The sequence below is a fragment of the Olea europaea genome, chromosome 18, assembly GCF_002742605.1.
Source record: "Olea europaea var. sylvestris chromosome 18, O_europaea_v1, whole genome shotgun sequence".
In the NCBI taxonomy this organism is placed as follows: Eukaryota; Viridiplantae; Streptophyta; class Magnoliopsida; order Lamiales; family Oleaceae; genus Olea; species Olea europaea.
Genome location: NC_036254.1, coordinates 31209289 through 31224306, shown reverse-complemented (window position 1 = coordinate 31224306; position 15018 = coordinate 31209289). Strand labels below are relative to the sequence as shown.

General features: G+C 35.4%; 1 protein-coding gene across 6 annotated transcripts; it reads right to left on the bottom strand.

Annotated features, from left to right (window-relative positions):
* Positions 1-433: 433 nt before the first annotated feature.
* LOC111368159 (probable E3 ubiquitin-protein ligase RHG1A) lies at positions 434-9878 on the bottom strand. Of its 6 annotated transcripts, none has more exons than XM_022989396.1 (7): positions 9860-9878; positions 9232-9276; positions 5980-7865; positions 3856-3909; positions 1624-1722; positions 1397-1540; positions 434-849 (listed from the first exon to the last, which is right to left on the bottom strand). In XM_022989396.1, exons 3-7 carry the CDS (start codon positions 7774-7776, stop codon positions 709-711), a joined length of 2235 nt encoding a protein of 744 aa, XP_022845164.1. In that variant the 5' UTR covers positions 7777-7865; positions 9232-9276; positions 9860-9878; the 3' UTR covers positions 434-708. The 6 variants fall into 6 exon arrangements, with proteins under 6 accessions (XP_022845164.1, XP_022845163.1, XP_022845162.1 ...); XM_022989395.1 differs by lacking the exon at positions 9860-9878 and adding an exon at positions 9367-9647; XM_022989394.1 differs by lacking the exon at positions 9860-9878 and having other exon boundaries at positions 9232-9611.
* Between the last annotated feature and the right edge of the window lie 5140 nt (positions 9879-15018).

Sequence of the window (15018 nt, the reverse complement as noted above, 5' to 3'; positions counted from 1 at the left end):
GGTTAACGTCACATGTCAACCCATTATTTGGGAGAAAATAAGAGTTTTAAATAGTGATTTTTAAAAAAAATGTGTAATAAAAAAGTAGGAAAAAGTTTTCAATTTATGTACAGAACGTTTTATTGTGTGAATGTTTGATTAAAAATAAATATGCTAAAAAAGAATTTGAAAATAATGATTGTCAAACAAGGCCGGACTTGTCTTCACAATCAATTCATTGTTATATCTTTCAAAATTGACACTACGTAAGATACCACTAACCATGCATAAATAAACTGAATATGCCCCAAAGGGTAACATCCATCGATGACTCCAGAACAATTTAACTCGTGGAATCAGAGCCCCCAAACCTATTGCTCTTTCACAAGCATCATTCTTCAAGACAGAACTTTGAGGGCACACAATAAATAAATGAATGAATGAATGCAAAAAATAACACCCGCATAAAATCATTAGATTTCGATTAAACCAAAGCAATTTATGACTAAAAATGAAAGAAGGGTTCTACTCTGTTTTATCAGTTTCAACTTCCACAAGGAGATTGAGTATATGCAACTATTAAATATGAAACTTGTCCTGAAATTAAGGAGAGTTGTGCCCTGGATGAACACATACTCCACTTACTGATACCAACCATATTAAGCAGATACTTTTCGGCGCACACCACAACCCGTTTCAACCGGGGAAGAAAGCAGTGGCCCGATTTGTTTACCCGTCTTGTGTAGACAATCCTGTCATCTTACAGATGGGACACAGATTTTTGTGCATGAGCCACTGTTTAATACACTCTACATGAAAGTCATGATTGCACTCCAATGTTCCAAGATCTTCTCCATCTTTATATTCTTCCTGCATGGTATAATATCGCAGTTAAACCAAAGTATTGCATAGAATACAAAATGGGGAAATTTGCATTATTGGCACTTCAAACTTTCATTAAAGTTGTACGATTGGTCCGGGAAACCATCCAATATTTATAAATATATGTTGCTTTTCAACTTGGGCCAATACCCAGAAATTTGAAGTAAAGCATGTTTCTATGAGTCACGTAATGATTTAGGACAAAGCTACAGGTATAAGCCCTGCTTCACAAGGTATGTACAAGACACACATGGGGCGTGGGTAGGGTGATATTTTTTGACAATATTTTAATCACATGGGCACACCCCATGTGAGTATTCGTAAAAATTTTATAAACCATACCCCTGTACATATGGCATTTTCCAAAGATTTAATAGAGACTTGGATGGTTCCAGTCGTTAAGGCCAGATTGTGCAACTCTAAAGAAAGGTTTGCGACCAAAATGCTACTCTAGCAATAGATTGGGGACGGATGACGTAAGTTTCCCTTCAACTCGAATACGAAAGATGCATAAAGTAACAAGAAAAGGTCATACCTGACATATACAGCAAGGCTCAGTCTCTACTTGACCTTCTATTTTAAGGTCTACATATTTCATTTGCTTCAAACAGCTTATAATGGTTTCTTCACTCAGTCCTGTGCACACATTTCCGATGCGCTCCTCTAAAGCCAACAACTCCTGGCAGACAAATAATTTTAAATAATGTCGAGTTGTATCAGGAAACTGATGTCATTATATATAAAGTTATCCTTATTTCTCACCTCATAAGACATGTTATCTACATCTAGACGCATATCCCGATGTCTATCATGAATATCAGCCATTCCAAAAAGCACCGACTGATCAAGGATCATAACATCCTAGGGCACAATCAAAAGCACCCACTGGATTCAGAAATATGATGCCACAAAAATATAAAACAAGAAAAACGTCCTTTCTTTTCTTAGGAGTGGTACAAAAAATCAGAAAAGACAAAATACTATGTAAAGTGCGCAGATTCCAACTTATTTCATTTCGTATCAGATCCCATGCATCTGCAACTATAAGCTTGTTTAACAGAAATATATATATCATGATGAGCAAACCTTGCATGCATTACTCTCACCCCACCATCTTGCGGAAGATATAGTGCCATGGTGCAGGGTATGGGTTGGGGGTGCATAATTTTTAAGGATAATTCTACATATACATTATGGTATCCATAAGGGTGTCCATAATGTACATGTGAAATTCCATGATTGGCGGATTGAAAAAACTGTTTTTCAACTCTCCAATGATATTATGTTACTTGTACATTATGGACACCATAATGTACATATAGCATAACCCAATTTTTAATATCCTCAAGAGTAAAAAATAACACTAGAACAGCTGAGTGATCTATCCAAATCTTGAGGAACACCCATTTATTCGAACAAGATGGTCATAATAGTTCTCATTCACTTTGACAACGAGAAAAGCACCATCTTGGGCCAACCCCGAATGATTGACCATTACCATGTTTAGCTAAGCTTAAAAAGTTTACTTATATGTATATAAATAAAAATGTTAATTACTTAAATATTTTGCTAGTAAATTAAAGACTGACTTCCAAAATAACCAACTTTTTTTAATTGGAAATAAGAATAAGAATAACATAACTTATCGATACCTGTTCGTGAAACAAAAATTTACTTATATCTTCTACATCATTATTAAGCTTAGCCAAACAGGCTCATGTGCAGTGAAAACACAAATATACTGATCACTATTATGCCCAACTAATTTCTACAAGCTACTGCAGTTGGACATCTTTACAAATTGCCATAATCAACATAGCAGGCCTAACCAGATGGTGCGTCAACTTCTCAAACCAGGGGTGGAGCTACACGGAGCCCACTGAGGGCAGTTTGCATCACGGGATGTTGGGGAAAATTTTTATTAGGAGTGAGGGCTTGGAGGCTAAATGATTTTCCAATGCCTATATTGACTGTGGTATGGTGTAGATGGAGTGAAACATGAAAAAAGGATGGGATTTAACTGCCACCACACAAATTAGAGAAAGAAAGTAGAACAGATATACATTTATATATGCACAAATAAATATAGACAAATACCTAAGAAAGATACAAATTATGAACTTTTCAAGATGAGATTTAAGGCAGATACAATGGAAGAGGCTATGAAATTATAATTGTAGTTGCGACAGACTGTGTGAGTGATCAAGAGGCTTATCACCAATTAAATCAAGAGCAAAGAATTTATTGCAGGTGAAATCTGCTAGGTGAGGGAAGAAAAGAGAGTAAAATTGGAGAAAGAAAGAAATATGCGTGTATTTAAAGAATACTGCACACGCAGACATGGTTATGTTTTACACTTTACAAAGAAGTATGTTGGGGTTGAAGTTACAATGAATAAAAGAAGGTTCCAGAACATTGAGCCATTAATATTTTGTTTGACTATCTACTAATTAATTAGACCTATTAACTAATTAGGTGGAAACAAATATTCAACAGCTAAGGCTAGAAACAAAGAAACAACTGCTTGAACTTTTTAATATGGAGGATTTCTTAAAACCTTGTTCTTTACTTTTTGGTTCATTGGCTGGAGATTTGGGTACATTTTTAGGTTGAGATATGGAAAGTGTATTCCTGATTAGAAGTTAATTCTTTCCCCCAACCTGCCCCCCCCCCCCCCCCCCCCCCGCCTGCGGGGGCGCGGAGTAACAGTCCTGGCTTCACCCCTGTATTCAACACCCCTTCCATCACCCTTTAAAATAAAATTTATCCATGCTATGTATGTCTAACTGCCTTCAACTCCAATCAACAATGACTACGATTAATGCCACTTATAACTAAAAGACATCGCTACATAATGATAGAATAGAGCTGGTTAATATGAGCATGTAAGTGGAGGGGTGTAATCAAGATTGAAAAATTATATGCACACAAGTCTTAATCCGCCAACAGTTGCAAAATTTAGTGTTCACAATGAATGATGTTGAAGAATCTAACCTCAAATCTTAAGCCCTCTCCTCTTCGCATGAGATCCAAGACATTGCGAATCTGCTAAAAAGCAAAATAAACATTATTATTTTAATTCAAAAATTTCCTCAAAACAAATAGGGTCCATTTGGTTGCAAAGATGGAATTTGGGTGAAAAGAAAACGAATTCCAGAGAATTGAATTGCTTGGAAATTATTTTCCTGATATTGTCAATATATTGTGTTTGATTGGTATAATTTTCCACGTGAAAAATGTTGAAATAAAAGTATTTTTTGGTATTCGTTTGACTTTATTTTACATGAAAATTGTCAATTAAAAGGATAAAATTTACTAATATTGGGATAAAATTTGTTTCTATTTCCACAAAAAATAAAAAAATAAAGAACCAAAAAAACCATCTATTTTTTTAGTGTTCGTTTGGCTTTATTTTACATGAAAATTATCTATTAAAGGGAAATATTTTTTTTTACAATAATTCTTAAAATTTGTTTCCATTACCCCAAAAAATAAATAAATAAATAAAACAGAATAAAAAAATGCCGCTACAGTAACCGGGAAAATGAATTCTCACCAAGTATTAGTGAGAATTCATTTTCTTCAATTACATGGAAAATGTCTAGTTGGCACCCAAAGTTGGAAAATGTTCTCTATGGAAAACAAATCCTATCAAACACTACAAAAGTTGAAAAATGGACTTGATTTTCCAAGTTTCATGGAAAACCCTTGGCTATAAAACATAGCCTTATAGGAAATCTTTTTCTTTCCAATGGTAACTAGCATATAAACTGATTGAGTAAACCAAAATCTCATCTTGGATTCACAAACATATGCATGTTAAAGAGAAATAGGAACGTAATTCAACTTATAATGACATTCTCTATCAACGAGCACGTAACACAAGTTCGTTCCACACATTAGGTATTGGAAATGCCCACATACAGATTAGGCCCCTGTTTGGGCTCCATTTCAATTTCAATGAATCTTTATCTCTCCTCTTTTAAACCACACATTCTTCAATATAATAATATTACACATAAACCTGGATTTTTTCCTATCTTTTAACCACACATTCTTCCAAAAAAAAAAGAGGGGGGGGGGGGGGGGGGGGGATCACCATTCTGTATTACATTTTCTCCAAAAACACATTAAAATGGAGCTCAAATAGGGGCTAGATATCAATCGTCTCAGCAACAATGTTTCACAAGGAAATGTGTGAAGAAAAAAATTTTCAAAAAAAAAAAAAAAAAAAAAGGGGGGGGGGGGGGGGGGGGGATCACCATTCTGTATTACATTTTCTCCAAAAACACATTAAAATGGAGCTCAAATAGGGGCTAGATATCAATCGTCTCAGCAACAATGTTTCACAAGGAAATGTGTGAAGAAAAAAATTTTCAAAAAAAAAAAAAAAAAAAAAGGGGGGGGGGGGGGGGGGGGGATCACCATTCTGTATTACATTTTCTCCAAAAACACATTAAAATGGAGCTCAAATAGGGGCTAGATATCAATCGTCTCAGCAACAATGTTTCACAAGGAAATGTGTGAAGAAAAAAATTTTCAAAAAAAAAAAAAAAGAGTGAAGCCCTAGTGGAAGGACAAGACAGAAACAAGATTTAAGGGTTCTGTTCAAAAGCTCATAGAAGATAGAGGGGGGCAGAGAAGAGTTCATCTGACTCTCTCCTGTCTTTCATACAATTGAGACTCCAGTGTTTCATGGTTGTTCAAAGATGGTAGGGAAAGAGCATTAGCATATGAATATTACTATTTGTACATAATGGAGTTATAAAATGGTTTGCATACAAATGAAGCATTTAAAAAAAAATAATAATAATAATAATAATTGGAATTTTATTTTTATTTTTTTTATTTGATTGAAGAAATTCTAACCCAATCATATCTCACCACATCATCTGTGTGTAAATCATTATGTAAAGATAGCACAACCGTTAGCATTTTAGTTACAAGGCAAATGTGAATTCCTATCACAATGCAGAATTCCAAATTAAACAATATAATCTTAGAATCCAGTTTACGATCTATCAAGTCTAAATTCCAACTATATGTAACACATTAAAACGATAAGCTCATTCAAATTGTGTTCATTGAGTGCAGAGAATAAGAAGATACGGTACATACCTCAGATACTAGCCTACTGTTTCTTCCTTCACTGGAAGCAGCCAAAGTTCGCAGCGAATAAGGTACTCCAAAAGCTCCATCTAGATGTCTCTCCAACATGGCTGACCTTGAATTTGGCAAATGATGCTCATGATTATCAGATGCAGACGAAATTGCCACCTCCTGGGAAGCAGCAGAACGCAGCAGTGCGCGATTGCTGGTCTGACTCCCAGACTCGGTACCTGCAGAGGTCAGCAAAGATCTTCGAACAATTTCCGACAGTCTTCGAGGATATTGTGGAGAACCCCGATGGGACCAATTAGGCATAGATGAGTTGACTCCAGAAATAGAGCCTGCACGAGAAGAAGATGCAATGTTTCCAGCCACATTGATATTACCACCAGTTGAACGCATTTGGGGAGGATTTTCAGATGAATTTCTCATCTCAGTAGCAGAAGCAAACACGGGATGTTCAGAAATGTTTCTTGGCACACTTCTTGTGGTAGTTTCTTCATAAAGCACAGCATCCGTCTCCCCAGAAATACCAGAAGCTGATGAACTGCTGGCTCTTGAGCTAGATGCTTCATACCGCCTAGACTGTCGACTCCAGCGCAGCGAAGGAATGTGCAAACCAGATGATACATGAAAACCTTCATTTTCTTCTGTAGATGCTGGCCTCGACTCAAAGAAATGATTATGAAGACGTAATCTTGCTGACTGTTGGGAAGATGGAAAGCTTGTGTTCCCAACATTAGCCTCTGTTGATAACAGATTGCCAGGTATAGAATCTTGTTGGTTTGAGCCATTTATCTGCAAGCATAAATTTTGTCTGGAACTTTCGGCAGTCCCAGAAGCATTCAGAGTCAGAGGACTTGTAGAAGCAGATCCTCCAACATGAAGCCCCAGTCTTGCATTTGTGGAGAATTCTTGACCTCTCTCAATATCTCTCTCTATTAGAAAATCCTGATCTGACACATCAATGGCAATAATGGCATCTGGTGCTGACATACTAGTGCTGCTCATGGCACCCTGTGTTGCTGGCATGGCATGCCATAGACTTCTTCCAGCATGCTGAAAATACGTTGAACTTCCGGTTCCAGAAGACTGTCCCGCATTGCCTTCAAAGGCTTTTCTTTTGCATGATAAGCGTCGACCATCCATAGAACAACCTGGCCTGCCATCACTTTCCTCCATCAAATATCCACCACTACCAGAGGAAACCCCAAAAGGATCAGAGGAACTACTGGCAAAGGGCATCTGTCCATTTGAAGATCCATTGGATTTGAATGTGTTCGGACGCTCCACTACCTGACAGTCATCATCTTCCTCGTCTCCAAACCCAGAACCCATGTTAAGATCCCCGTTACGGATGTCATAACTAGAATTTTGCAACAAAGGTGACGCATCTGTTGCCTGATTGTTATTTGAGTTTACATCAACATTATCCAATAAGAGAATATCAGATGATTCATAGTGCCCATCGTCCAATATATGAGCAGCTCCAGAGTGAAAACTCGTAAATGAAGGCCAGCCATCTTCTGTTTTTCTCTCATCCAGTTCAGACTGATTTCGTGCACAACTGGAACTTGTTTCACCCACATTCCACCCACTTGAGGACTGCTCCTCATGGCTAGCATGGCCAAGATATGTAACATCTGCGTCACTCGACATCATATAATCTGATAGTTGATTTTGAGCAGAAGTTTGTGTATTATTCCAGGACATCTGCTGATTTATTCCAGCATCACTTGATGTAGACCCGTGATCCGAGCTCAAATTTTCAGCCAGTGTACTGACAGCACTCCTTTGCCCTTGCATTAAAGCTCCCGTTTGATTTGCTCAATCACTCCAGATAGATTCCAAAACAATGGAGATAGAATATCCGTAACCGTAATTTTTCAGCAAATCTGGAAATATTAACCCACAAGTTTAAAAGACAGATTTCAATAATTGAGAAGTTCAAAAGAGTACATCAAGCACAATGAGTTCATATAGCAAGAATAAACAAGGAATGTTAACCAAAACCACCAAATAATGGGTTCCAATAAAACAATGATGATCTGCAATTAAAAAGCCAAAATTCTTTAGATAAAAAAGGAATCATTGATTAATATTAGTAAAGATAGAAAATCTAGTAAGAGGGATAAATCATTTAATTTCTACAACAGATTCTATCAAATCCTCTAATGACACGTGTGGTTCATCTGTCTGGTACCATTTTCATTGGTATCTCAAGTGTCACGTGCATCGACCACCACCAACTGCATCCAAACAGATACTTAAGAATCTAATAAATTTACTCTCATCATATGACCATGTTCAGACAATTTTTATTTGTCATCATGTGCACATTATTTTCCCAGTCGCACATGAGAGCCTCCACGTTAATGTCATGTTGCTGAAATAATGACATGGCCATCTCCTTCTCATCAACGCAACAATAATATTTTATTCCACTCACAACACAAATTCCAACCCAAAATACATGACTACATTAGCATAAGAGCATTAATTACACCATAGGAACTTATTTTTATCCTTGTATCAACAGGGATAAACACTGTTCAGAATTCAAAACCCAAGCAAATAATAAAAGCTTTAAGATTGAACAAGAATCAACATTCTAATATCAAACAACTAGAAGCTCAATACAAAGACATCAGCTGTTTTTAAACACCCCAACAAGCTGAAGAACCAAAATGAATATATTAGCATTTTGTATGACAACCCAACCTTTACACCCAAGTAAAGATTGAAACATGCATATCACCAAACAGTAATATTATAAGGTATAGAAAAGGAAAACAAAATAAAAAATCACTCATTTATTTCAATATGCATACATACTAGCATAACTCATATATACATACAGATAAGAAACTTTATTCTAGGCATCAAACGATATTTTCCAGTGTAAAAGAAAAAATTAAAATCAAATAAAAAATTAATAGTGTAAATATAAAATCTTTGGTACAAATACAGAAATTATCAAACCTACTCAATCATGAATTATCTCGATAACATCGAACCCTTAACAGATTGAAACCATTGAAAAGGGGGAAAAGGGTTTACAAATTCAAGGAGCCAGTACAATTCTTTTGTTTTCCAAAAAAACAAAAAGAAACCCATCCAGAAAAATGATTTGAAAAAAAAAAGGATCCCAGAAACCAAATTCATTTAAATTTTAAACAAAAATAAATTAAATTAAAAAGAGCTAACAGGATTGTGTCATCAAAATATCAATACAGAAATGAAACAATCTAATATATTTACCTGCCAAGAGCGTAGCAGATTGAGCAATAGATCTAAGGCTAAGACCTGAAAATAGTAAAACAACCGTCAAAAGAAATTTCTTCGGCCAAAGAAAATGTGGGCTTTGAAAATTATCAAAAATTCTTCCCAACTCACCTCTATTTTCACTCTTTAGAAGAAGAAAAAAATTAAAAAATACAGAAATTTAAACAAAAAATATAGAGAGAGTTTTAGATTGAAATGAGATGAGAAATAAAAATTGGGTGGTGTGGTGTGAAAGAGAACAGAAACTGAGAGATGGGTGGGGGGATTAATGAGGACAGTAATCTTTATTTACTCAAAACACCCCACCAATAGCCCACGGGGCCAGGCCACCTCCTCCATCTTTATGCACAGACAAAAAATTTATACAAAAAAAATGTAAAAACTGAATTTTCATTAATGCAAAAAAATAAATAAACAAACAAAAAAAGGGTAAAAACTGAATTTTCGTTAATGCAAATAATTTCTTAAGTCAGCAATGAGGATTCTTCCTTCTTAGCTGTTCCCAGTGATGGGATGTAAATGAAAATCAATTTTGAATGAAAATGAAATGTCAAAAACAAAAATTTGTGTAATCTGTCATGGATTCTTGTCGAGGGTGGCTTACTGAATGGCCCTTTTTTCTTGTGAAATGGGTCATTGTTTTCAACTCAATACTCCCAAGACCCGCCGATGTAGGTGGTCTGGTCCGTGGGGAAGGGAAACGTATTTCGTTTTCGTTCTCCCTTTTCTTTTGTTTTCAATCTCCACGCCAAGCACCTGTCCCCTGTATGTGTCACGATGCCATACATCACATGGCTGGCATGTGTTTGTACTCTTTTAAGTTCAACGTATGCCAGATTTTCTATGCGTATTTTGGGTAAATTTTACCCTTTCATAACGGGTGGAGAATTTAACCATGGTGTTGGATGATAGTGAAATCTCATTTAATGCCATAACTAAATAAGTCAGTCGATAAATGAAGTTTTTAAATTTTCAAAATACATGGTATCCATCAAAATATTTGGTGACGGGTGGAATCTTATTTATCGTCATAACTAGATGACAAGTAGAATCTCATTTATCATTATAACTAAGTAGGTTAGTGTCACGGCAAAATGCAATTATACAAATTTTGGAGTACAACGTATCCATTAAAGTACAAAAATCGGAATTTTCTTATGAAGTATTCTGGTATGAAAAATGTACAATTGTAGCGATAAGTACATAATGATCTACCGACAAAGAAGAAGACTCGTGTCACGATAAAATCATGATTGAATGCTTTTAATTGTGAGAGACGATGCATGTCAACTACAATATTGAAATCACAATTTGGTGATGTGCATATTTCTGGAAAGTATTTGAAGTCATTTCTCATACCATATCTTAAATGCTAAAAACTAAGTAAATATCTAGATTTTGAATGCCAAGTTATTTAAGCAAAAAGATTATTCTACCAAACTAGTACTCCTACATGTAATAAAACTATGATTTGTGAAAAATAATTTACCATAAAATTTTGCTTTAAATGAGATAATCAATATCAACATCTTAGAAAAAGAGAGAATAATAGTGTCCAAGCAAGAAAATGAGATACGAAAGTTTGAACGACCTTTAAATAAAAGAGAATCTGCACTCGAAATCAACACAAATGGGTAGATAGAGAATACTTACGATGCTAGACAACACTAACTAAGAAACTCGACAAAATAGCTTCGTAACTTCGAGAGAATGGATGCTTCCTGTTTGACCTAGTTGATCTCAAAATAAATATTTTTAATTTTAAAAATAATATATAAATTACAAATTAAAATTTATGCAAGTGAGAAATGTACTAAATAATTTTCCCAAATTTCCTTCAACCAAAACTTGGATGGGGAAAATAGTTAATTAATTTAAAGAAAATATATCCCATAATTAGATGGACTTAATAATACTTAAATTTTCTTCACAATATGGCTTAGGCAAATTTGTCAATCCATTAATAGACATATTGTTCACGAAGTGGTCCAAAGAAAAAATGACCTAATTTAGGTCAATTTATCTTATTAATTATTAATTTCACTTTTGGTAAAAGCATTTATTCTAATGCTCTATGCTTCATGCTGATAATCCACTTAGCTTATGTCAAAAATAGTGATCGACTTTCTTTTCTCATTTTTCAAAAAATGAAAGTAGTGTAAAAGAAAAAGGCTTATGCAAAATTTCCCTAATCTTTGCCTCTATTACGAAATATCCACTATTCTTTTATTTTGATAGAAAACCTTCCCGTATGACATTTGAGGTATTGAAGAACCCATTTTCTTTCATTTTTCTCAATATAAACCTTGTGAATTGATTAATATACCCTCTTATTTAAATAAAAAAAAGAATTAATTTCAACTATAATCTCAAAATTTTCAAAAAATGCAAACAAGTACCAGAAAAAAATTCATTTTCCTTCCACCCATCCCTCCTACTTCCTACCCCCACCACCAAGAAATCCTCTTCGATCTGTCTCTTCTCAACAACTGTAAATGATCAAGTATTCTTTGATCCCAAATTTTGAATATTGCTACAGACACAATAATTGGGTATTCTTTGGTTCCCGATTCTCATGTCGAAATTTGGCTAGCAGAAGTAGTAGCCAAGGGGGACCCAAAGACTTCGGACTGTGGGGTCAAAAATGAAGGCTTTGGCCTTTGCGGCTGCGCCGCTACTGTTTGGGAAGAAATTGTTAGATATTTTTCATCATTTTGCATGTATTTATTTTTTTGTTTTGTGAATGATTTGCCGCCCCGACTAGTGTTTGTCGTTGCGTAACAGGGATCCACCTGACCGGGTCGTGGGGGCTCGGGGGCAATGCCCCCGAAAGAGAATTTTATTTTCAAAAGTTTTTGAATATGTGCGTCTGTTCATTTTGACTGCTACTTCCAACATATGTGTTCTTCATTTCAAGGGACACACCTATTCAAACGGTTGCGTCAATTTCTATAAATTCTGGGCGAATTCTCATGTGCGAAACACATTAAAAAATATTCTTCTCTCTTTTTCTTAGCATCATCAGTTCTTTTTCGAGTGTCTTCTTGGTTTGATCAAATAGTCACAATTTGAATCAAACGCCTCCATTGTATTCTAAGAGAGATTTTCTATCATACCCCGTGACTTCGTTGGATAGGAAAGAAACACCTCTTAAAAGATAACGTTTTTCATGCCTTAGAGTTCATTAAGTTTTCAGATTTTCCTACATTTTTCTCATCAAAAATCGGTGGGGAGACAATGGAGTGGAGAGTGGATTATGGTCTTAGGTCTATCATCTATGGATTATGGATTAATGGATTGGAGTCATTGGATCATATGGATATGGATGATGGATTCTCGACATTGGGCTAGCCGGCTAGGAATTAATTGGAACCCCCAAATGTTCATGGATAACCGTTTTCAAAAAAAAAACTGTGGGGTCCTTTGACCCCACATGACCCCATGTGGGTCCGCCCCTGGTAGTAGCGTAGAGGCTATTTAAGAATAGAGAAGATAGTGGTGCGACCAACAAGAAAAGCTCAAGAGGATAGAAAAGTCTTTCCAATTAGGGGATGCTGCAGAAATCGGTAGACAACTGGGTGCTTGAAAAAATGGAACGACGAGTGTGTGTGCGTGCTCTGCTTCAAAATGGAGACCCATTAAGCGAAGGGATTTGGGTAAAGGAACGGTGAAATAATCAAGTCATGAAAACTGCTCAAGGAACTTGCCAATTAAAGTATCCATTATACTCTTTTCTCCCCCCAATGGTGAGGAATTCTTTTATTTAATTTTTGAAATGATTTTGTACATTCGTAGCTCAACATAAAGCCATTGCAAGGATGATTTTCCAATCGAAAGCCATGATGATGATTGTCGACGGCGAGAATTTGGTATGGTGTGGCGTGGTGGTTACTTGCAGCAAGAAAAGAGGGTGAAGAGTTACGAATAAGCGAAGTGATATTGAGGTGGACATGGATGGGAAAATCTTGAATGTTAGTGATCATTTGGGAATTTTACATGAAGCCGTGGATGGAGAAAGAAGGAAAAGTAACAGAGATAAATAGAATTATAGATAGAAAGTTGTGAGCAATGTTTGAAGATAAAGTTACAGAATGGGCACATCTCTTACTATCGCTAGCATCTTGCTGGCCTCTCGCTCAAGCGCTAGTAGCATATTTTAAAAAAAACTTTTTGCCTGCTTGTCACTCGAGCAACAACTTTGCCACTCGACCTACAGGCTAGGGGCTAGCCTAGTGTTTCAGCGGCAGTGTCATATGACTTTCTTCTTCTCCTCCTCATTTTTACTTTCAATTTTGGATTATAATTTCTCATTCATACGAAATTGGTATTGAGACTCAAAATATATTAGAATGATCTACTCAATGAGTAGAATAAGTTAATCTATTTATTTTTATAATTTGATTATTGCATCAAATCCGAATATTTGATCAAAATAGACACAAAGTCAACTTTTCAAGTTTTATACTTAACCAAATTTTACAGTTTTGAAATCAAATTCCAACATTGTCCCACATGAATGAAAATTCAAATATATTCATGCAGTGCAAAAAATATGATGCATCATAGAGAGGGTAGAAAAATACTACATCAGGTAAGGTAGCTTTCAGCTTGAAAACTTCCTTAGTAAAATACTATTGGATTTACTTAGCAAACTGGTAAATGTGATGTCTTGAACCATTTAGCCGTTAGGGTAAACCAAGACAACAATACTTAGACAAATATTTTCCCTAAACCGTTCATAGTTCTCATGATTTGATTCATTTTGATCATAAACCACTCTTGAGTTTCATAGGTGTTTAGAAAATTACAGCCTCAAACAATTTTCGTTGAAAGCCCCACTTCACATTTATATAGGTGATTTCTTATTAAGAGTATTCTGCCATACTCTACTTAACTTAATTAAAATATAGGAATCATTAAAAGAATATTGATAAGTGTGTTTTTGCACACTTATGTACATCACAAACATGACTTAAATACAAGTAAAATGATTGAATTGTTACTTAATTTTGTCAAATTCATGCAATGTAGGTGATTCTATGGAAATAGTGGAATTCAGGAGAAAAGAGCCGAAAAAGGACCAAATTGAAGTAAAATGAAAATTCAAGGATCAAATTACAATTATCTGAAAGTTGATCCGATGAACACATTAAGCAATTGATCAAGCTAAGCACCAATTGGAAGTTATAATGGAACATTGGAGCAACTAGAAACAAGAGAGGAGGTCAAGGAATGAAGGAATGAAATTTGAGGATCAAAATGACTCAATTTGGAAGTTCACTCTACTATGCGGTCGCATAGTAGAAAATCTATGCGGTCGCGAGTAACCCTCCAGGGATTAAAAACGCCAAAATCCATATACCTATGCGGTCGCATAGGTTATGCCTATGCGGTCACATAGGTATAATCTGTGCCCGATTTTTGCAGTTTCCTTATATGATTGCAACTCCTTTGGTAACATAATTTCGATGGGTTTAAATAGCAAAAAAGTCCAGAAGCCGAGACGAACGAATTGGGAGGCAAAAACATTCATGTTGGAGAGGATTTGAAGGCAAGAACAAGGATTGACGCGAAGATTTACAAGATTTCTTCAAGTTTTGATAACCCAGTGATGTATTTTATTCAAAACTTGATAGACTTCATTATTTTTATCATGATAGGCTAGATTTCTGAAACTAGGTGATCAATGAACCATGTAATTATTATTAAACCTTTTATTTCATAACTTTGAATTCATAGTTCGATGGGATTATTTGAATGAAT